General features: G+C 37.5%; 1 protein-coding gene across 5 annotated transcripts in view; it reads right to left on the minus strand.

Moving 5' to 3' along the window:
• The window catches only part of FCHO2 (FCH and mu domain containing endocytic adaptor 2), a 92,570-nt gene extending 74,583 nt beyond the window's left edge, over positions 1-17,987 (minus strand). For 4 of the 5 annotated variants that reach the window (XM_074533281.1, XM_074533285.1, XM_074533284.1 and 1 more), the window contains exons 1-5: positions 17,780-17,945; positions 8,961-9,052; positions 3,321-3,395; positions 1,974-2,115; positions 1,736-1,888 (exon numbers count right to left, since the gene is read on the minus strand). In XM_074533281.1, coding sequence (XP_074389382.1) covers positions 1,736-1,888; positions 1,974-2,115; positions 3,321-3,395; positions 8,961-9,052; positions 17,780-17,806 — 489 coding nt within the window. In that variant the 5' untranslated portion in view covers positions 17,807-17,945. Of the gene's footprint in view, positions 1-1,735; positions 1,889-1,973; positions 2,116-3,320; positions 3,396-8,960; positions 9,053-17,779 lie in introns of all 5 variants that reach the window. The other variant, XM_074533283.1, reaches the window with a different exon arrangement.
• Positions 17,988-25,058: the final 7,071 nt, after the last annotated feature.

Below are 25,058 nucleotides of genomic sequence, written 5' to 3' on the forward strand. Positions count from 1 at the left end.
TTACTGAAAATAGGAAAAAGTTACTATTTTCTCAGCAGGTCAAGGAAGGGCATCCTTCCCTTCTACTCAGCACTGGGGAGGCCCCCACCTACAGTAGTGTCTAGTTCCGGAATTTTCATTGCAAGTGAGACACAGACATACTGAAGAGAGTCCAGTAAAGCGGCATGAAGATGATGAAGGGACTGAAGCATCTGACCCATAAGAAAAAGCTGAGACTGCGGAACTGTTCAGCCTGAGGCAAGGAAGTCTGAGAGCGAATCTTACTAAGAGATACAAATGCCTGAAGGGAGACTACATAGAAGACAAAGTCAGGCTTTTTTCAGTGGTGCTCAGTGATCAAACCAGAGACAATGGTTTGATCACTGAGCACCACTGAAAACACGAAAGGTTTCCTCCCTCTGAAAACAGCAGGGAACACCTTTTGCCTGTGAAGGTGATTGAGCCCTGGCACAGGGTGCCCAGAGACACCATGGGATCTCCATCCTTGAAGATACTAGAAAGCTGTCTAGACAAGGTCATGGCTTTAGATGGCCCTGCCTGAGCATGAGGAATAGAGAGGATAACTTTCAGAGGTCCCTGTCAACCCTAGACATTGAGTGATTCTGTGAATGGATCAATCCCCCATTATAACCCAAGGACAGTACTAAATACACCTCAAGATACTAATTGTATTGACTCATCGTGAAGATCCCTTCAGTCTCTGGTCCATGAGATTGGAACCTTTTAAAACAGCAGTGAAAGCGCTGATAACATTTTCTTTACTAAACAGACTTCAAATACTCATGTACGCAGCTACTTTATCTCTTTGCAGGGATAACACAATTATTCCTGAGTTCTGTTACTCAAGGGCATTGAGCATTTACATAAGAAAATATGTTCAAAAATGCAAGAGATTTTAAAACAATTGGGCACTGTTTCTGTTAAAGACACTACACAAAACTATCATTTGATGCAGGCATTTATAAAGTGAAAAATTAGAACTACAGTACAGTAAGAACAGACAAGGAAGTAAGTGTAAACAATACATATCTAGATATTCACAATATCATGCATATTGCCAAGTAGTCACAACTTTCAACTAGGTTTAATCCTTTCTGAGCATTCCACTTACTAATACAAGGTGAACATGTATGACAATTAGTAGCACTGTGGGAAACGGAAAGAAAAACTTCCACAGATACAGGGGACTTTGGTCTGCAGCCTTGGAAGGAGCTTGGATTAATGTAAAAATAAAGTACATAGACATTAAGCAGAAAAATCATAAACCTATGTCTCTATAGTTGTAAGTAAGAATATACCTTAAGTAAGAAACTGTATTGGGTAAGATGGTGAAGGGTCTGTAGGAGAGCAATGTAACTGTAAGAAGAGTAATGTAATAGAGTAAGTTAAGAGTTTAAAAGTTATAATGGAAGTATATGTGTATATGTGTCATAATACCCCCCTGGGTAAAAGTATCTGCAGTGCAGTAGAAGTGAGTAATGGTGATAGGTTAGAAAAGCAAAATAAACTTTGTGGCGACTGTCCATTGGTTTAGAAAGCTATATATTGTCTTGTAACAAAGAACTTGTGACTACTTTCAGCTATGGCAAACAGCTTGCTCCTTTAAAATCTCATGACATCTGAGACTGATGTTTATCTGAGCAATAAGTTGTTTCTTAGCCCAATGGTGGTCCCATTCCTTCATTAAAAGCAGTGATAATAATATAGCACAATTAAAGAAAGATGTGACAGCTACCTTTTCAATTTCTCTCTGTGTTGCTCCTTCCTTTTTCAAGCGTTCTTGTTCCACACACTTTGCATTGTAGTTTTCTTTTGATTTCTGCAAGGCCTGAGTGATACTTTGAATATTTTGCACTGCTTCCAAAGTTCCTGAAACATCTTCTTTAGTCTGCCAAATATCATATGGTTGTCAAAACCAAACCATATTAATGTTTACAAGTCATTTGGCATACATAAGAAAAAGAATTAATAACCTTTTTGTAAGCTTTGATCTGTTCATCTCCATACTTGTGAACTTCTTTTATTAGCTCTTGCAATCTCCGCACAAGATCCAAATGACAACTTGCTAGTTTTTCTGTTGAGGTTTTGAAAACATCCCAAACTGGTGCAAATGTCCTGGATTAAAGAAAATAATGTTAATCTGTTTTGGTTTTTTTTCTTTCAGTTGGCAATTTTTTTACTAGTGCTACAGAATAATCAGTAAGTTTACAGTTCACTTTTCCTCCTAAAATTGAATAAACAAAACATCCAGTGTTTTACTTGTATTGGCTCTAATAAGTAAAACACCACAAATTTCATTTAACACTATGATGAGCACACAACAATGCCAAGCATCAAGACAGTGCAAGAACAGATTAAAATAATTTAACATGTAGTAAATACTATTATGTGTATACTTGATCAGTGTGAACAAATCAGGAATTCCCTGGCTAGTGACATCTCTAGTTGTCTTACATCATTGCAGCCACAAGATGGAGACAAAATATTGGATGGTCTGCCACTAAAAAGGATTTACTGATTAACGAAGATGAACAAAGAGGTGGGATCATTTCTCAGATTTCTGTGCTGAACGGACTTTCTCCAAGCGTTCCAAAGACATACTTCTGCCTTGCTATTCTGGTTAGTGCTGCTAAAAATCAATACTAACCACAGGATTTAAAGCTCTTATGTTCAAAGGTTCTGTATCTGCCTGTTAATTTAAAGAGCAAAAACAACTATTATAAAATTTTTCACTGATGAAAGCTCCCCACATTTCTAGATTACATTACTATAAAAAAAAAAAATCTAGTTTTTCTCAGAAGTCTGAGTTTTCATTGGCCTAATCTATGTAATGGAAAAGTATCCATTAATTATTCTAGTTTTTAAAAACATACCAGGAGTATAAAACTTCCATTTAACTGTGGAATAAATCTATGGAAAAGTTTCATTCTGAACATCTCTGAGAAAAGGTAACACCCAAAAAACCAGAAATAAAAGAAATAAATAAATTCACTGCCATATTTGCAGGCCATATATTCTCTCTTCAAAATAATTTCCATAGGCTTGAGAGGACATAATAGAAGTAACTATGTCTGAAAAGAACTCTGCTTTAAACACAGAAGACAGTTTATCTGTGTTTAGGTTTTGGATTTTTTCATCAGTTCAAAGAACTGTGCTGTCTTTGTCTGCAGGAATTTTTGCATGGCTACTAAAGACCTAACAACCATTTTTAAAGGTAAAGTTACACTAACCTTCAACATCATCAATAAAATATTCAGAATCAGACTTGATTCTTACCATGTATACAGTGACTTATTTCTCTCTTATGTACACTTACTTACCCAAGTTGTGTGTAATTGCTTGCTGATTTGGCTAGTTTTGTCATTGACCTTGAATATGTCTCCTCTATTGTTGCCCTGCCAAAGAAAGCCATCAAAAGTACAATCAAAAATTTGAAGGTAAGAAGACTGAAGATGCGTTCTAAAGGTTAAAAACAGAAGACTTTTTACATGGGCTAAAAATTATTCCATTTACATGATCTCTCAAAAGCTGTACATACATTTTAAAATATACATTAGGATATTTTAAAAAATAATCTAAGAACCCTGTGACAAAACATTACAGGGAGAAGAACAAGTCAAATGCAGAAAAAAAAATATTTACGGAACAATCACATAAAACAAAATGAGGTCTTGTTTAGTCTTATTGTTGGGGGTAGGCTGTTCTTTCCTTTAGGTTCTTCACACAGTAATATTTGAGTTTAGAAACTACACAAAGTGTTCTAATATTTTCCTTTACTCGAACACACAATTTCACTTGTCTTTTAGAGAGGTGAAATCCAAGGGTTGGCACAGATTCCCTCCTCAGAGCCTCTGCAGGGCAACTGGCATGGAATCATCTATTACAGCAGTGACTCCCTGCAAGTCCTTCCCAATTAATCTTCCTCACCCTCCTTTTATTAAAAATACACAGTATTTTAATTTTTCACCTTAAACAATATTCACTATATAGCGTCAACTTAGATTAGGAAGCATCCTAGATATGAGGAAATACTGAAATTGTTTTTTCTTGAAAAACTTGGAGCAATTTCTTTCCTGCTGTCCTGTTTACACAGGACACGAGAGAAGAAAAAAAGGCAGATGAAAAATTCATCCCTCTCTCAAGTGATACCATGACTATAACCTGAGACAGAAGTTTTCTTTTCTTCTGCACAACAACAATTTACAAGCAAAAAGAAGTCTCTTGTGAATATATGAAAACAAAGTAGAGGTATTCACCTGAAAGAGTGGAGCATGTGTTAAAACTTACTGAACTTCCAAAATAACTATCCAGTTTGTTAGTTGGAAATCTATCTGGAGAAGGTGATTAAACTGCAACATGCAACAGATAAATTTAATTTTGAATATTATCTACTGCAAAGTTATTCACTATAAAAGAAAGTCAATTCACTTTATCCTTGTTCCACATATGATCATATTCTAGATGATAAGAAAAAGTTAACTTTCCAAGGCTTGGAAATCTTGCACACTCCACAACAGCAAGCACACATGCACCAAGCATAGACAATGATTTTTTTTTTAATTGCTACGATGAACAATATATTTTGACTAATCATCTGTATAGTCTACCCAAGTTTTCCAGATTTTGTAACTCAGTGACTTATTTTTTCTGTTTAAACACAAGAATTTTGACCAAAATCCATAAGCCTTTTCTTTGAACCAATTTACAGCACACTTCCCTGAACTATCTCCACAAAACTGGAGTTCACCACAGAGTATTAATAAACATCAGTAAAAAAGACTAAGAACTGAAAAATGACTAATTAGTACATTTGTCCTATCAACTGACTTCGCAGAGCGCTCTGTTGAACAGGTAACAGACTGCATGATTTTCTTAGTAAATTAATTTTCACCCACTTGAATGTGTGTCTTTGCCTGGGATCTGCCAAACATTTAAAAGTTAAATGGAAACATATGCATTGTTAGTTTCATCTGATCTAAAAGATTTTTTCTATGATGCTTACAGGCAATTGGTGCAGAAAAACATTAGAAAGATTCCTGGAGAAAAAAACAACACATTTCTGTACCTACATCTCTCCTAGAAAAGCAGTGTGATTTCTGAGATATAAAGTTTAGACTTTAAATGCATGCAAACACATGACAGTTCACCTATAAAATCTTCCACAAATATAAAGAAAAAAAAAATCAACTATGCAGGCAGCTCAACCTTTTTATGTTGACTTCTTTAACAAACAAAAATTTCTACATGCTTTATAAGTGAAGCATGGCCTTTAGTCAAGGCCAGGTTGGAAGGGGCATTGGGCAATCTGGTCTAGCGAAAGATGTCCCTGATCACAACAGGGGAGGTTGGAACTTGATCATGTTGAACATCCTTTCTAATCCAAACCATTCTATGATTTGATTATTTTAGAACTGGTGTTTAACCTTTCAGCAGATAGATAACCTGTCGCATTCATAATTTACCAACATTAAGCAGATTGCCTGGCAGAAAACTCACTCCTTCAGATGACAAACTTCTAAACCACAGATCCAACTGGCTTTTGGTTCTTTTAATACATGACCAGTAACAATACTGTGTCACCGAACACAGACAAGGAACAAAACTTCTGGTCCTTCTAGGATATCAGGCAGGAATGGCTCATACAGCATAGAAATATTATTACAAATTAATATGTTTCAAATGCTTGTTTTACTCAGCAAAAAAAGTTCACAATTTCAGAATGTTCTTACAGAAATTTTGAAATATTTTTTAAAGAAATGGTTAAGATTACAATAATTTTAGAAGTTATTCCATATCTTACACATTTTTTCATTACCATTTCTAAGGCTGGAGAAAAGGAAACAATACTCTTCCCCAATTAGGCTACACACAACTAAAACACCATTTTGAAAAGCACAGGTAACAGAGATGGGCTTCACACACGTTTTTGTGCCCTAAGCAGTCTGTACATCCAAACATACTGACCCATCTCTTCTTTCCATGCAACATCACTTCATAAAAAGTGTATTTTCTGACTAGTCTGGAGACTCCAACAAACCCAGCTTACTAGATGACTGCTCTACCTAGAAAGGGTAAGTACTCCAATTTGTTAAAAGTATTACCACCAACTCAGATCTGTCTCTGCCTATTCAACAGTTTTCACCCTCTTATGTATTCACTTCTGAAAAAAAAAGACAGAAAACAGCCAATTGTGTAAAAAGGATGGAAAAACAGATTCGAAATTCAAATGCATGTAAATTTAGTTTTCATAGGGAAGAGCTCAGAAATCAGGTACACAAAAGCCAAAGCATAAAAACACTAGATCTCGATGGCTCCTAATACATGTTGCCCATCCACTTAACATATTCCCAGCAGAAGACAGTACTGTATTCAGTAAAACAGTATTCAGACTATAATCTACAGAAGGAGGAGAACAGATAACTGTGCGCATCATCTCTTAACTTCTTTGCAATTAACAAATATGCAAAAGAGATCATGGACAAGAGAACTGAACCATTGTAAAATACTGCTCAAGTACTGTCTAATCCAATTTCTTTTTGAGACCAAGAATTTGGCCCATGTGAAAAAATGTGTTCTCCTGAGCCATTTTTATTTCCCAGGAAATTGAATGACATCCCACAGTAGCTTCACAACAGCAGCAAAGGGCTTCACTGCACACATTTGGACTCTCAAATATTTTTATTAAAGGATACCAAATATTTGAAGTCTATTTCTTTGAATCTAAACTATATGTCACAAACTGCTGCTAGCTTAGGCTGTGATTGATCATGCATTCCGTATGGAAAAGAAGTATCAATTTGTTCCTCAACTGCTTTTTGTTAATTGCAGCCTGGCTTATCAAGAGGCAGCAGAAAAACAGGGCTGAAGAATACACAAGGCAGGTTTAATATCCCAATGGAAACAAGTCACTAGAAAGGACTGAATTTAGTGCAGCTGATCTGCATCATTGACATAGGTAACTTACCCTTAAGGAAAAATAGTGCAGCTCTGTCAAGTAAATTGCAACACGGCACTCAGATTCTATCTTAGTGAGTTAATGAGAACTGAATTTTTTTCATAGATCTTACAAAAGATGCTGTAAGATAGCTGCATATCTCTGGCACATACTGATCCATGCACACAAAAAAGCATTTCTTGAACTCTCACTGAGGATAAAGTACCCATGGGGATCCTCATGTATTCATACAAGGTCATTAATCTTTAAATGTTATTTAACACACCAGAAATAATTGGCAGAAACCTGAACTGAAACATTTTAACATGCGGAAAAAGGTTCAAAGATTTTCTTTACTGACTGCAAAGGTTCATAACGTAAAAGTTATTTAAAAATAATTATTTAATTTCAAAAATATTGAAATTAAAAATTTAATTTGCAGAAGCTTATAGATAGAAAAAAACCAGAATGCCATATTCTTTTTACTAGGGATTTTGTGCTGGAAAAATTGTCAAGTTTTACTTATGTCAGTAATATAAAGCAAAGAAATCAAGTCAGATACAGTAACAAGTTACTTTTTACCTGTTTATGTAAGACCTTTCACCTTAGCACCAATATGAATAAAATGGAGCATGCCCAAAAAATACAACATACAGGAGACAAGAAGCAGAGAGAGTGAAATGGTTTCTCATCTAAATATGAGGCTAAATCTAAACACAAAGGTTGTAAAACCAATTAACTTAAATGTCTCCAGGTAAGGTACAACTTAGGTCCATGATGTGATGGTATAAAAACTGAATGATTACAAAATTAAAGAAGCTATCAAAGGAAAGATTCAAGAACTCAAGACGATAAAAAGCAAATATTAAAAGTGCAAGTTTGTGAAGCATTAAGCATTTATACTGAATGTGAACAGTGTGACATCCTTCTGCTTAATCGAACTCAGGTTTTCACTAGAACCCTTTGTGGCCTCATAATTCATTCTCTGATATTGGGGACTTGAAAAACAGAAGATTCCTTGGTTGTGCAGTCTTTACAAAAGGAGACATCACCTTTGGACTTTGGACCTCACCTGTTTCTACTTAGTGAAATGTTTTTTTTTTGTCATTTTCTCCAATTCACTTTGAAATGACACTAATGTTAGTGCAATGGAGTATCTGTCAGATTTGTGGTGGTTATATTTTGTGGAAATTTGAAAGTACTTTTTAAATTGAGATCTATTTGAAGCCAAAACTTAAATTCTGAAGAATTCCAGTTCAATAATTTCTAGTGCAAGAAGCCAGCAGTGAAACAGGTCCTCATTCAATTCCTTGCAACTATTTTCCATGTGTTACCTAGTGTCAGTAACTAAGGAAAGGCAAAATTCCAAAGTAGGCATATAAGTGATTTTGTTCAGAAGGGAAATCCATACGTTCAATGCAGCAATCTTCTTTCACAAAGAACTAAATGCAGCACTAGATCACCTGTTTTGAAAGCTGTCATATTTTCAGATTTCAGTCCTGTTTCTTTCATCCAATACAGAAGAACTTGTGTTATTTTCTGCATATTATTTTCTTGTCCCTCTGTATTACCCTCTTTCTTTAACAAACCTGTCTCAGCTTCTGAAAGTACAATTTTTTAAAGTTTATACCAGCAGTTGCTAATAGCCTAATTCCAAATCTATAGCAACAACTTTGTTTTTGCAACTTTAACTTATCATTTTTCTTCCTTTTTCTTCCAAATGAAAAATTTGGATTAACTTAAATAAACTGCTGGACACCTAATATGACACTTCTGGATTTTTATTCTCATCTTTAAAATGAAACCTGAAAACTTAGAAGCTCATTATTAACTGATGCTTAAGCGTTCCTATTTAGTTCTAAACTAATGAAATAAGTATAGATATTCCTGTAGAATGTGAGAGGTATATTAAAATAATTGAGTTTTGATAATTGAATTTTGTTTACATATTTTGCACACTACTGTTAAACACAATGACAAACAAAACCTATAATTACTATATTTAAAATATAGGATGAATACTTACCTTTCTCTAATAAAGTCTGCTAAGTCCTTTGTTGACAAATGTCCATGTTTCATATTGTGATAGAGGACATCAAAGCCATTGTTCCTTTCTCCCTAAAGATAAACAGAAAATAAAACTCTGAAACACAACATGCTGAACCCATGCATTTTCATAACTGCTTTTCATTTTAATCACTTCATCAGAAGTTGTTTCTTATGCTTCAGCTTTTTAGCAATTGCTGTTAGCTTCCATGAATCCCATATATGTAAACTAAACTAAGATCACCTTAGCTGCTACTACTACCATTCTATCTATATATTTCTAGGTTATAGTCAAAGACATTTCTGTTGTAGATTTCTAGGGGTCTTGTATTGTTTCACTTCCCATCAAATTAAACACATCCTAAATACCATACTCTCCATTTATCCTCTTATCTCTTTCATTATTTTACATGAACTAAAATTCAGTTAGGATTACTTGGTATCTTACTTCCCCAATCCTTCACACTTCATTTCTCTTCTCCTGCTTTCCGTAAAACTGGTTGGAAAAAAAAATGAATATTTTTCTTCTCACTCGTAACTTCTTTATCTAGTCTTAAGTTTTAAGACATTTTCCAGTGAGCGAGGCACACCTCACTATTAAAACTAAGACACTGCTCTAAGCACTGACTAATAAATTCAGCCAGCTTATGACCTCTGGCACTATGATGAACTTCCTCCTTACAGCAAAAAGCAACAACAGAAATGAAAGACAGGCAAGGCACAGCATCGTAGCACCGCTACTATAAAAGTTTTCCTGTCAGACCATCCATTCCCCTTCTCTCTCACAAAATCTTCAGATCCATAATGATGCTTTGCTATAAGGTGCAAAGTGTGCCCTCAGGAAAACTGCATGCATGTTCAGAGTGGAAGGGAAAGAACAGGATGTATAGCATAGAATGAAATAGATTATTTCAGCTGGAAAGGCTCTACAGCAATCATTTAGCCCAACTGATTGAGCACTTTGGGAATGACCAGAAGTTTAATCATGGTCTTGATGGCATTGTCCAAATTTCCCTTAAATACTGACAGGCTCAGGCCACTGATCACCATCTCTAGTTACCCCATTCCAGTGTTTGACCACCCTCCCAGAATAAAGAAATTCCTCCTAGTGTCCAATCTGAATCTTCCTCGATACAGTTTTTAACCATTTCTACATGTCCTATCCTTACCTCCCAGGCAGAGGAGATGGGCATCACGCTGCTAATTTCCCATGCTCAGAAAGCTATAGAGAGCAATTATGTCACACCCCAGTCCCCTTTTCTCCAAACTAGAAAAGCCCAAGGTCTTTAGTGGCTCCTCACAGGACATGTCTTCCAGCACTCTCACTAACCTTGTAGTATCCTTTTGGATGCATTCAAATAGTCCCACATCATTCTTAAAATCCTGAATTTTTAACAAAGGGAGGTCTATACTGTCAGCGAGAAAAGCCTGAGAATTTGGTCTTATACTCTTCCAAACATTTCTGCCTGTTCAGTTCTGCAAAAATTTGTTTATGCAGCCATAGCGCAAACCTTATCAGGGAAATTATGCAGCTGAAAAATAAAGCTGGCAAATAAAACCAAGAACCACTGATCCAGATCACTCCAAGGAAACAAACAAGCTGTACTGCTCAGCAGAAGAGGGGGGGCTAGGAGGAGAAGGCATTCAGGGATCTGCCATCTTAATAAGGAGAAGTAGTCATGGCGGATGAAAAACTTCACCGTAACCATGGTAGTAAGACCACTCCCACTAAATTTCAAGTCGCCTTAAAGGACACTCTAGGGAGACACATAAATTTACAAATAAGAGATAACTGAAGGCAATTTGATACAGATTACTAGTCAGGATTATTTGCTTTACTTCTTCCAAGCATTGGGAAAAGCAAAACCAAAGGAAAAAAAACACCTTAAAAAATCATAGTTTCCATGGCTGCAGTAAACTGTAACCTGAAAAGGTGCACCAAAATTCAGATTAGTTTGGTATAAATGCAATTACAGAATATAAAAAGTACAAACAAAACTAAACAGAACACATGAAAATATAGCAAACTCTAAAAGGACTCTCCACAGAGCAAGGCTTTTACAAACTTGAAAAGTAAAAGAAAGATAAGAACACCAATTAGTAGAAAATTCAACTTTATTCAAATGTTGTCCTACTCAAATACCAGTCTAAATAGTTTCTTTCCCCTTTCACCCCTATTTAAACATTTTTCTTTGTAGTTTAAAGCCCAATAACTCTGAATACTGGTGCACTAACTTATTAACTTTAGGCAGTTACTTAATATAAACCTGGAATGCCACTGCATTATAATTAAGACTACACTGGTATTTTCAATTAGAATACAGAATATAATTCTTATTTAACTTCTCCAAAGTTGTTACTGTACCCTAATTTATAGATAAACATTTACAGATAAACGTTAGGCATTTCTTCCTGAAAAACTAGTAAAATTCTCCTTTGTGAAATGTTCTTTGCTTTAAGGTGTTTTTTTCAGCTAAACCAACATGTTACCAAAATGTGCTGAACATAGGCCGCTTATAAACTTTTCATAATGGAAGCTTTTAAATGGGCCTTTTCTACACTGGAGTTCCTTAAATTTCCTGCCAATTTAGAAATGCAGGAAGGATAGCACAGCCATGACCCAGCCTCTGGCTGCAGCCTTCCTGATAAACCGTCAGAAAAGTAACCACACAAATCTTTAGAGAATGAAATGAGCCTGAACAACCAACTGCCATCATTATCTTGTTCTCTAACTGTAACTGAAGGTTACTGCAAAGGAAATAATTTTTCCACTTAAATTATGTTTTCTAATAAGTACTATTATTTTTCCTGACTTCACAATGAATAGTAGAAAACACAACAGAGAAACAGAACAGATACTTTCCTCAAATGAGTCCCCTGAAAGCCTCATCTCTTATACACTATCAATGGTTATTGGAGGTTAAGAACCTACTTGCAAAAGACATTAAAGTTTAAATAAAGCAGTAAGTCAAAAGCAGGCTCAAAGATTTGAGGGCCTATTTGATTTAAGTCTGGCATACCTAAAAGACATGTCTTCACTTGTAAATATAATGTGAAGTACAAGGTATATTACCTGTATCAGGCTCTATCTAAAAGCACAAACATCCAGTCTTCAAAACTCTTCACGTGACCAACAGTTCCAAAGACTAACCTGATGACGATTCTGCTCATGTTTGGAGACATACATGTAGCCAAACCAAATTAAGTACACTGGGTCAATGCAGAAAGCTATACAGCCCTTCCACAACTTCTCCATTTGATAGTTATATTCATAAAGAGCAGCAATCAGAGTTAAGGCTCTGTATTTAGCATAATGAGACAGATGTATGTGGTGGGGAAAGGAGAACTTGCTCAATTTCAAAAAGCTAAGTATTTATCCTCCTACATGCACATATGCCAGCAACACTGTGTGTTTTGGCTGTATTTTCTCAACATTTCTCTTTCCCATACATACTGTATAGAATTCTGTACATGGAAATTTTGTGTCTTAGACACTTCTTCAGTGGGTGTTATTACTTGCTCCTTTCTAGTAGCAGCAGTAATAGCTGTGATCACTGGAAGACCATTACTGGCCTACTTAAAAATAAACTAATGCAGCACATAGCAGAGGGAACTGATGAAACCTTCTACTCCCATTAATAAGCAAATACCATGCACTGGTATAACAGACAGTTAAGTCAGATGCAGATTCTTCTTCCACAAGTTGCATACTGGAGAAAGACAACCTTCTGCTGTCATGTATAACATCAAGCTCCGGGTAACAGACTTCCAGATCAGTTTAAAAGACCATTCTGAATGTAATTTTTTAGGTAAATCAGGATCTGTTGAGGGTGATCCTGTCATTAATCAATAAAAAAACAAATGCAAAACTGTGTATAAGAGTGAAAAACGTAAGGGGTCCTCTCTCCATATAGGCACCATTTGATTACTGTGAAATCCATTAGCAGTTTTCTCCTTACTCAGAGCTAACAAAACTCTCTTCAGAAGATGGTGTTTGTTGTGAGATTTCCTATTCTATACTAGTGTAAGAAACCACTTCCATATCTACAACACAGATGTCCCCTGAGAGCAAGTCACTAGAGAAAGCAAGACTTTAAATACAAGTAAACACTTAAATAAGCCTACAACGAAGCATTAGTGACCAACTTCATACTCAAAAAAAATTTAAGTCACGGAAAGCAAGAGCAACCAGTCCTTCCATTTCCCTTCATCAAGAACTAGTTGCAAAGATTTCCTCATGGAAATGAAAGTAGCCCTGTCAGCGAATGTGTAGTCAGAAATCAGTATTTCCATGACTTCTGCATAACAGGAAACACATTACAGGAACTCTGCAGGACTGAACTACTTAAAATACTTCACATTTTTAAAAATAAGTTTGTTTGTTGCAATAAAAATAATTCTGAATTTAAAATGCACATTTAGTAAAATACCCAGAAATTTCTAGGCAATCTGAAGCAGCATTTATTTTCTGTATTTCAAATCAAATTGTTTCAGCGCAAGCTCTGTCTCCTTTGGATTAAAACCATTCAATATTAATATCTCTTAGTATAAAGAAGTTGTACTCTGTTACACCATTTTCAATTTACCCAGTCCAAATAACTGGTTACATTATGGTTTCTCTGACTGGTCAGATACTAAATTCAGGACAAGGCAAACTTATTTTAGATGCTCTGACAAACACTGTTGTCATGTTCTTTAAAGTGTTAATCCTTGTTGCAGTTTCAAACAAACAACATATCTTCCAAGCTTTCTACCTAGAAAATTATTTAATTTAATGGGCCCTGAATACCTAAAAATACCCATGTGATTAATATTATGGTCTTACATTTTTGAAAGTTACCTATCTGTAAGTTTCAATTTGTGAGTGTCTGAAAGAACTGTAGAAAACTGAGAGCACTGAAATGTGAAAGAAAAGCAGTCATTATCTGGTTACACAGGCAATGCATCTTCTTCTGTTCTGAAAGTTTTGAGAAGACTGTCACCTTCAATTTTCACCTTCCTGTTTCAACCTATCAAATAAAGATCAACTCCAGAGAAGCTCTATGCATATGAGAAAGGACAGAGATTTCCCTCCACATATAGGTAACTAAAAATATTCAAATATTTTTTTAAATAACAGATGGAAGGCAGCCAACTCATGCTACATGCACACATACAGAGAGGATACTAAGTAAATATTGCACAACAGCTCTCCTGAAACAGAGCATCCAGCTGTATGCCCAGCAGAAGAGTAGTGACGCAAAAACATATAACTCCAGACGTCAACATGGCAAGTCTTTGTGCCACTCACATACTCACAAGTTTGTAAGACACTACATTCTTACCCTTAATAGAGCAAGCTTCTTCACAAAGCTATAATTATTAAACCAGGATACTGCCAACCTTTACGCTCCACAAAAAGTATTTGGGAACAACAAACCCAAAACTTCAACACAGCCATTCTCAAAAGCTACCAGTAAAGCAATCAATTTAAAAAATTTTAAAAATTGTCAAAGCCAATTTATACATATGTTTTTATATGCCAGAACTTCCAAAGTTATCAAGTACAGAGTTACACAGAAAGCAGCTTCAGCTATTCACAGAACTTCCAATAGTTTAATTAATTTGGTTAATTTTAAACAATTCATAAACAATCACTGACTGGTTTGGAAGGCGCTTATTTTTCTTGACTTGTCTTTAAACTGTCATAAGAATCACCTGCACTGTTAAGAAAACTGTAAGTCAATGATAAACAACACTTTCTATACTCCTATACCAGTAACAGTGTACTCGAAGGGACAAAATGTAGCTATGTTTAACAGAAATGGTTTATGATAGTGTTACCTTTAAATTATGACATTGTTGTGATGTAGCACATACACAGCAGCAAGCATGCAGTGTTTTATGACAATACTAATTAGGAGTTGGGAATAATTGGACATGTGACTTGAACGCATAAAACTCAAGTCATAAGAATCCAAGCCACTTACAGCCTGTACTACTTGTTCACAACTTTTAATACCCAAAAATATCCTCCTGGCTTGGAAAATAGCTCTAGAATGCATTAGCAGACCCTTACATTTTTGAGGCAATAGTAAATTTTTAAAGTCACAGTAGAGGTCTCTGCACTCCAGCTTTCCACATCCTGAAAACAGTCTTATTTATCTCTCATTGACTTCTCACAGAACACTGAAGACACAGCAGGCTCATCCAATTTTCTTACATCCTCTCACAACAACAAAACCAAAGTGTGCAATTATTTAAACGCTTTCAAAAGCAGTGCAAGAGGAAAGCCTCAGGATAATTTTCAAGACTTACAACAAAGAAGGTAAGATTTGTTTTGCTTACATGAGCACATTTAGGAAGACAGCAGCTTAAATATGTGTAAGAAATTGATACACTCATACAGATGTCACTCTCCTTTTCATTAAAGTCCCTTCAGTTTCTGATCTCTTTTCCTATTACTTACAGCAAATTACTAAATCAAGGGAGAGCATCATACAGCTTAAGATCCAGACTTTTGTTTCCAATGCACAATTTCAAATTTATGACAGCATCTATGTAAAATAATATTAATTATATTTCGGATACATTTTTGAATCAGTGCTTTAAAAAGCATACCAATCTTATTCCATATTTCCAAAAATATTTTGTCTGGAGTTACCTAGAAGGGGGTAAGGAAGAAATGACAAGACAATCCTCACGAATTTTTACATACTATCACCTTCCTTTCTCCTTACAAATTTCTATTCATTATTTTTAGCCATTATGCATTCAGTGCATTTTCATGTATCTTCTAATTCCCATCTTAACTTTATCACCACAATTGAGAGCCTACATGGATTCCTTCCCAAGTCTTCCAAAGCAGTAGCAATTCTGAACAATAACCTATTCTGAAATGTTAGTGCAAATGAAGACGACTAATGACTAAAAATGCACAAACCTATAATTTATGCCTAGTTCTGAGGATATACAAAAATTCAATACTTTCAGATTTTACAAATCCATCATTACAGTTAATCTTGGAAAATATTCATCCACAGCAGGAAACACAGAACATTCCCTATGCCTTTTAATTTTACTTCTATACAAAATAAAACTCTGTGTATGGTATCACAAAAATTTCTTGGTTAAATTTTTCAAGTTAAGACCCTGTCTAATGTCTTGATAATCACTGCAAGACAAACACAAACAAACTTCTTGTCCTACCTTGTGTCATTTCTGACATATGTGAAAAACCTGTACTAAAAGAAGGAATCACCCATGTCTTGGCACTCATTGGTAAACCACACTACGGGTTTTGCTAAAAAAAGCTATAGGTAGAGAATCTTTAAAGCAGAAAGAGAGAAATGAGAACCTGAGGTAGATATCTTCCACCTCATACTTGCTGGAAGCGTTTGTGAAGACACAGATGTGGAAACAGAACATACAGGAATGGACCACTGCCTTCACCAATTTAACTGACTTACTAACTAAACAAAACAACTGATCAGACAGTTAAATGAACATACTACAGTACATAATGAAGCTAAATACAGTACATAATGAAGCATAATGAAGCTTAAACTCAATTTCAGTTGTGATAGCTGAATAAACAACTTCTGGTTTGCTTTAATGTTAGGAGTAGAAGTTTTTCTAACCAAAATGCATCTTTTTATATTAATTTTAATCTTATTTTAATGAAAGATAAAATTCTTCCACGTTAGTTTAATACTTATCTCCCACACTGAGACTTCAAATTAAGCAGATTTGTATGCCAAGAGAGCAAATCTAGTATCTCTGGTCATTAAATTTTGATAGTATGTTGAAAGCAAAGGAGTCAAAACTAAACATAAGATTGCAAATAAAACATAAACTTGAGCTATGCCCTATATTCCGGAACAGTGTAATTGTGAAATTAGTTTTTTCCTGAACTTTAAGCATAACTGTTGCTTACAACTAGAAACGCATGCGTCTAAAGATATTTTCACTTCAGGCTAAAACAAAAACAATTTTTACGTTTCTGCTACTTCTTGGTAGAGAGGCACAAAAAAAAAAAATTAAAGAAGAAGCAACTTTGTAAACAATCTGGGGACTATGGGAACACTTATTTTAATGTTTCAAACTAGCAAAGGTCACAATGAAAACTAGTTGCATGTCACACGAAACTCAATCCATTTAATTTTTTTATCCATATATATTTACCCACTTCAAAAAGCAGATAACTGCGCAGAGATGACTTATAAGATCGCACGTCCAAAGGAGGCTGGAAAGCCTGTTGTTTCCCTAAGCCGGCCGCTGCTCGGCTGTACCTCCTCACGGGCACATAGAGACGAGCTACCGGTACAAAAGCGCGGAGAACCGAGGCGCGGTTTTCCCTTTGCCCGTGCTGTTCCTCGCACAGCAGCACGACTCACGGCAGCCCAAGTCACCCCCCGGCACCGTGCTGACTGCGAGCGTCGGACCCCTGCGCACAGAGTGGCGTCCGCGCATCCCTCGGCCCAGCGCCTCATAGCAATACCCACCCCATCCTATCCTGTCCCGTACCACCCCATCCCTCTTCCCGCCGTCTCTCCGCAGCGGAGCCCGAGCACGGCGGCGCGGGCAGGGCCGGCGGTCCCCTTGCCGTGCCGCAGGTTGCAGGTACTCCGCTCACCGCGGCCCAGCCCCGCCGAGGCGGGCGCAGCGGGCACGAACCCCCGGCCGCAAGGCCCCGGCTCAGTCCCGGGGGTGGCGTAAGAGCCGAGGCTGCTCTCGCAGCGGGGACTGCGGCTGCCCTGCGCCGCGCCCTGCCCGTTCCGCCCGCGGCGCGGCGTCACCGGCCCCGCGGCGCTGCCCTACCCAGAAGCTCTCCACGAAGTACGCCATCCTTCCTCCGCCCGCCCGGCCACCGGCGAGCCCGGCCGCGTCCGCCGCAGCCGCCGAGACGCGACGGAGGAAACGGGCGCCGCCGCCGCGTTCCGCCCTTCCCGTGACGGAGCAGCCGCCGCCGCCGCCGCCGCTCTCGCCCCGCCCGGCCCCGCGCCTGCGCTCGGCCGACGCCGCTGCTGCGCAGGCCCGGCAGCGCTGGGGGTGGCAGGCGCCCTCTAGCAGGGGCAGCGGGAGGCGCGCGCGGAAAGCTCGGGCTCGCCCCGTGAGGGGCGGGAACGGCCGCGCGCAGCGGCACCGCGCACCGCGCACGGCGGCGAGGAGAGGCCTGCAGCTGGAAGGGTCTTCACGCAGCGGGGCCGGGCACTGGTGGAGGCTCCCCAGGGAAGCCGTCACAGCACCAAGCCTGACGCAGTTCAAGAAGCGTTTGGACAACACGTGTCACGAGAACGCAATGCGATTCTTGAGGATGTCCTTTACAGGGCTAAGAGTTGGACTCGATGATCCTTCTGTCCCTTACAACTCAGAATATTCTGTGATTCTGTGAAGTGGCTTCACAACCAAGTCTTATTCCAGCCAAGTAGGGTAAGGTCCTTGAAAGCAAGGTCCTTGATGATGACTAGTCCTGCAGGGAATTTTGCTGATAAACCATAGTCTGCCCTCCTAACAGCATTGTCCCACAGGGTTTTACAGTTCCAGTGGCATGCTCCTAACAAAGATGCGCCTCATCTAAAGCCAAAGCGTCTGGAGAAACTGATTAATTCAGGTCTTCACCTTCTTCAGTGATGGTTCAATCTGTAGGCCATTCCTTGACTCAATACGGAGTATTAGCCAGCAGGGGTGATGCCAATTATTGGTCCAGAACACAGGGCCACTCAAGTGCCACCTGTGGTCAATCTGTACCTGGCTCGTTTTCCGTGTGTGTAGATACATATATATGGACAGACAGACAGACAGATAGATAGACAGATAGATTAGATAGATAGTCTCTGTTGCAGTGTCAGCACCACTGGACTCTTTGTGGAACTCTCCAGAGTTCCTGTTCTACCTTAATAGGGTAATTCCTTGCCCAAGACAGCAGTTATGTTTTCATTATCAACTAAAACTAGAGGGCCAGGTCTAAGCAGCAATGTGAGGGGCTGCAGCTCATTTCCCAATGCAAACATGTGGTAATGCTCTATCCCAACTTGACCTGTGGTTTTGTCAGCACAAAGTCTTATCCAAACCAGAAAAAGTAAGATGGTGATATTGTCAGATGGGTGTCCAAGGAGCTCCCCTCCCTTATGGAAACTCTGTTAGTTCTGGTGTGAAAAACCTCGCCTTCTTTCACATTGACACTAACGGGTTTTGCACTTTGTTCTGTATGTTATTGGGTAAGGCATAGAGCAGAACTTCCAAGTCATCCCTCAGAACCTGATGAATTCACCAACTTGTATAAAATATATGCTGATTAAAGACTTCCATAAAAGAGAATGGTTAGGAAATATGTCATTCAGAAGTTTACAAAGCTACAGAATTTAATCTAGCTTTACTACAGATATTTTCATGGAGGATGAGCAGTATCATTCTGAAATGGTATTACAATTATTGGTAAATGGCTGTACCTTTATTCCATCCATTCTGTAGCTCCATGGTGAGTTTAGAAGTTCCAGTGTATGCCAAGTTGGTAAGTTGTCAATACAGAGAAAACTCCTTTATCTTTCACAGGACAAATTTCTTTAAAAGTCCCAAGACTCTTAGATCTGGATCTCTTTCTTTTGATAAGTGGAGCATGTGTACTTTCATTTTAAACATTAATAACATGCTGTAGTGATGCAGATAGGTAAAACTTTACAGAAGGATGCCTTATGAAATCATGGCTCATTCCTGTTACTTTGGCTAAGTAGAAAAGACCACTGGGAGCAACTCAACTGAATAAAGAGATGGAAAAACAAGTTGTATAACCACTGTGCGTTCACATTGTTGTGTATGGTGGTTGGTTGGATGATATTTGTTGTATTTTAGAAGTATGTAACTGATAAAAGGCTAATTGCTTAAAAATACCAGGTTTTTGCAATAAAGGAGTTCTCTTTTGCACCTGCCTGGGGACACTGCATTGCTCTGTTTTGTGACACTATAGGACTACATTTGAAGAACACTTCTTTAGTTCTTTTTTTACTTAATATAAATAAGCAGTCTGCATTATGATCTGTTAAAAAAAAAAAAAAAAAAAAAAAAAAAACAGGGACATGATTACAGTACATTCTGCAGTGTGTATTGCAATCTGTAAGGATGTACACCAGGACAGACCAGATAAATGCCACATGAGCAGAGCTGAAGCTTTTCATTTTCAGCAGATAGACATACACCTTTCACAGGGGCAGATACTAAGCTATGACGAAAGCAGTCTCAGGTTCACTTCTACGTTTCACAAAAAAGTTCCTGTCTTCCATATTTTCAAAGCTATATAGTTCTCCCTTATGTGCTGCTATACTAGATATGAAGCAAGTGTTGCAGTTCTTCAACAATCTGAATCCATGACAGAAATATCAAACCCATCCTCAGGTTTTCAACCGATTTCCACATAAATCTGAGTGAAATGCACAATCTTAATGTAAAGGCACACTCCAACACAGGTACAGTTATACAGAAAACCACTTTGATCTGTACCATGATCAGGACTGAGATTACATTTTGAGATTTTTCTACACAGATAAATCCATAATGGACTACTAAATGTGGAGACAATGTCCTTTTTTCTGGAAGTCTCTGATCTGCAGTTAGTGAAGTCTTTGAAAATAGTGTCTTTGCAATAGTGTCATTTACAGTTCTTTAATCTTATCTCTTCTCTAGGTATTGGCTGCCAAGGACCAGACACTAGGTTAGGTAAGACTTTTTGTCCCAGTACAGTCATTCTTTTGTTCTCCTTCTGTAATGGAGGCAGAGAGAAAGGGACATTATTTTGAAAGCCATAAAAACACAGTGAGTCCTGTATAATAAAACAAGAATTCCTTGCATATTTTCAACAGGGCTCATGGAAGATCAAGACAGTTTTCTGGATTGCTGATTTTTTAATAGTTTAAAAAAGCAGTTCTTCTCATCATCTACATGAGTGTAAGGTTAAAGGACCATCACAACAAACCTCCCTGGAAGGGTATGAAGAACTAAAGAGACATCTTAGCTAGACTAGTTTACTAGTTATATTTTATGTCTTGGTTTTACAGAATTTTAGAAGAACACTCTGGAATGAGTTGCTTCCCCTTATAGGCTTAACCAACTCTTTTCCACCGACGAGGAACGAATGCAACTAGAAGTAAGCGAAAAAATTATAATTTACTAACAATCAGAACAGCAAGGAATAACAGTAAACAATTGCTAGACACAATATTGCTACATCTCACAGAGTACCTCCCCACCAAGGTAGCTCCCCCCCAGCCGAGTACGTCTCATGGACAAAGGGAAAGAGTGCCAGTCCTCCCTCTGCTCACTGCTCTGCTTATCTCCCTGATAGCTGGAGCTCCTACTGGCATTCTCGGATCAGGGGGCTAGAACTCATGTAAGGACTTCACTTTTCTCTTGCAGGAGATGGTAGGGCAGGCAAGAAATGACAATTGGGCTAGGGTGGCTTGTGGTCTTCTCTCCTCAGCCACGTGCTGCTGGTAGAATTTGCCCTGAGGCAGACCAAGACCACTAACTGCAGCTTCTCTGAGATGAGAAAAAACCAAATCCCAAAGAGAACCCAAACCTGAAAAGCCTCTGTCCACACAGCCCCAGCTCTATAGCAAGAAGCCAAGGGCCAAAAAAGCAGCCAGAGTGAGAGCTCTGCCTCAGCAAAATGAAGAACCCAGCAAGGCAAAAATCAGTCCATCAAAGAGGCTGAGCTGCCTGCAAAAACCGATTTAAAAAATGCTCACACCTCTCCAGTTCCATTTCCGGCTGCAGGGTCTTAAAGAGACAGTAACAAAATTTGGGCACAGATAGATCTAGAATACAGTAACATTTCGGGTTACCCATGGCAGAAAATAATACTAGGGTTTTTTAAAAAGTACGGCGTTTGGCCTTAATATAGATTGAATACATGTTAAAGGAGGCGTTTAGCTCAGTTCCTGTTACAGGAAGAGTATCCCTGATTGTGCAGCTTGTTATCTGCATCTCCATATACCTATTCTCCCACATTTCCAGCTTTTAGTTTTATAAGTGTTAATATTAACTTACTTTCAACAGAAATAAAGATTGTATTTTGGTTTTATTTATAGCAACTAAGTTAATTTGTTTTATGTCTAAGCCATCTGAAAATAAATTATAAACTCTAGGTAAAATAACCGTATTCAATTACCAGTAAAATCCTTAATACATGAATTGCATGTACTAATTTTAAGACTTAAAAAAAAAATCCAAAAAATTACCAAAAATAACACTGATTATTATGTAACTTATTGCCATAATGAGTAGCCAATGAGCTAGTTGACATTTAAAGAAAAGTTAAGAAACAGATTCAGATAAAATGTATACTCTAACACTACTTTAAAGAGGATCTGAAGAAGCAGATGGAGGTATTTTATATATCATATACATATTTCATACACTACATTGAGAATACACCCTGGAAAATTCATTTTCTTTCTTTATTGTCTCTGCTAAAAGAACTCCTCAAAAGTCTACAGTTGTATTTGGAAGACTGCAAGCAGCAGAAGTTGTTCACCATTGTGGTGGAGAACAAAAGATGAAGTGAAGACAGAGTGAATTGTTAGCAAAGTCCTTTTCAAGAGTTGTTTCAGTTTGGTCAGTACTGTCAGGCTACCTTGTAGGATTAAAAAGCCACCAGGGTTATGCTCTAACCAAGAAATCGTGCCTGCATACCTGCAGACACTACCAAGAAGTTTAATAATTCACTTGCTTATGACCTACACGTTACCTTCATTACCGGATATTTACTGCAGCCTTTTCGTACAGAAAGTGTAACAAAATCCCATAGGCAAAATGTTAGCGCTGGTAAAACTTAGGAAAAAAAAAATCTGGAAAAAGAGATTATAAAGTTAGCAGCAAATACAGCTAACTTGAAATAATTTATTCAAAGGGAATTCTCCCAAATAATCTTAATACAGGCTAAGTCCTTTTCTGAAATACATGCATAAACTGAAAATGTAGTCTGATGAGAGAACGCTGCTGGGAGAGAACACACATCACACCTTTTGGTAGGATGGGCGTCTCCAATGTTATTTCTAAGTATTAGATGAACAAAAATAATTGTCAACAGAGTCACAGACATGTTATTACAGTAAGAGATCAACTGAATTTCTTTAAACCTGGTGCAATATTTCATCAAAGTTATTTCAAAATAAGGAAAAATATACATGTTCTGTTGAAGATTTGCAGCAACTTTTAATGACTAAGTTTCCTACATCCCTGGAATTATGGATTCCATTAGGCTTCATCATCTGACTCTAACTGTATAGTTAACTGCATGCTTCTATTGATCTAGACACCAAGCTTGATCTTATCCCATTCATTAATTCAAATTACTTAAGATATGAAGCCAATAGCATTATTTCACAATAAGTCACTTGGTGTTAATGGTCTGCCTTTATAACTCTTCTGCCAAAAGCATGTCTCATTAAATCAACCATTAATCAAACTGAAGGCTCAGAAAGTGTTAGTAAACATTAGCAACAACAAACCAGAATAGCTAAGTATTTGAAGATTCCATTTTGAATTCTTGTCCCATTTCAGTCCTGCATGAAATATTCTGGGACTAACATATTCAGGAGGTGCATTACTACAGTAACACCACAGTGAAATTTTAAATCTATATTCTATGTAAGATAGGGAATTAACAGGATAATTATTATGCAGCTGTAACTGAAGTTTTAAATCTATATTCTATGTAAGATGGGGAATTAACAGGATAATTATTATGCAGCTGTAACCTAAGGAGTACATTCAGTGGTTAGTTGAACTCATATTCTTGACACCTTAATATTTTTAATATTATATACATGCTTACTTACCTGCCAATATGTGAATCAATTAACTTGGAGCAGCAGATTATTTGCAGTCAACTAGTAATAATAACCTAAATGAGAAAAAGAGGACTGATGTATTTGATACACTGAAATTCAATGAAAAGTGAAGTGTTTAGAAGAGCAAGCTCTGACTGTAATTACTTAGCACCAAAGTGCTCCATAGTACACCACCAACTGTTGTGGTGCTCTGATCACAAAGATCTTCTCCACTCTTGTTATAACATACAACAGAAAAGGTAATTGGTGGAAGGGAGTGAAGCCAAGCTAATAAGATTATATGGTATCTTTAGAAAGTGCTCTTAGGACAACATATATAAGAAAAGATGGTACTTGTGTTCTTAATAAGCCAAAGACAGTTTAAAAGTATTACTATACTAACAGAAGAGCAACTGACTGGGATTCATGCAAGACAGTAAATGCAAAAATGAAAGATATTGGTCTGGACAGGTATTTTAGCTGCCTAAGTGGGAAGTAGCCAATGAAATATTGTGAAACAAGTGAAATGATTTGGCTATACAAATCCTTAACTAAGACTTAACATTAAAAACCAGAATGTCAGTATGAACAGGATGGTCAGTGAATGGCTTGCATTTGGGCAAAAGTAATGGTATGTGAAAATGATTCTTACCTTTGAGTCTTAACATCCATGACACACTGATGCCAACCTACTGGCAGCCACCAGCTTTAGCAAACAGAAAAAAAATGTGAACTTCAGTGTCCTTGTCACTTCAATAAAACTCTTCAAACCTAACTCCTTCTGAAGACGTGTAGTAACAATTTAGAAGGCCTCCTGTCTGCTCACACAGAAGACATTGGAGGTTTATTTTTTGTTGGTTTTATATTTGTTTTTATTTTTCTGTGGTTTTTTTGTGCTTGTTTGTTTTAAAGGTACTAAAGTAGTCAAGATGCGTATGGGTCTTAATCAAAATAACTAAACTGAGTTATTACATCAGGCAATTGTCTGTATTAAACACTGCCTTTTTTCATAGAATGAGAAAGTTACCTGACTGAGTGAATGCTAGCAACAAAATTCAGAGCATGGTCTATAGTTCCAGCTGGCTTCCATCTGGTTTTGGCCCAATGATGAAAATAGGTTTTGTGGTCAAGGATAAGGAAGATGGAGATAAACAAAGTTAAAATTGCCTACATACTCCTGTGGCAGAGTACTACTAGAGAAAGTGATCCAACTGCCTTACTGCCTTATGCTAAGATATGTAAAGGATTTTAAAATATGAACACTTTAATTTTTA

This window comes from Zonotrichia albicollis, chromosome Z (genome assembly GCF_047830755.1).
Source record: "Zonotrichia albicollis isolate bZonAlb1 chromosome Z, bZonAlb1.hap1, whole genome shotgun sequence".
Lineage (NCBI taxonomy): Eukaryota > Metazoa > Chordata > Aves > Passeriformes > Passerellidae > Zonotrichia > Zonotrichia albicollis.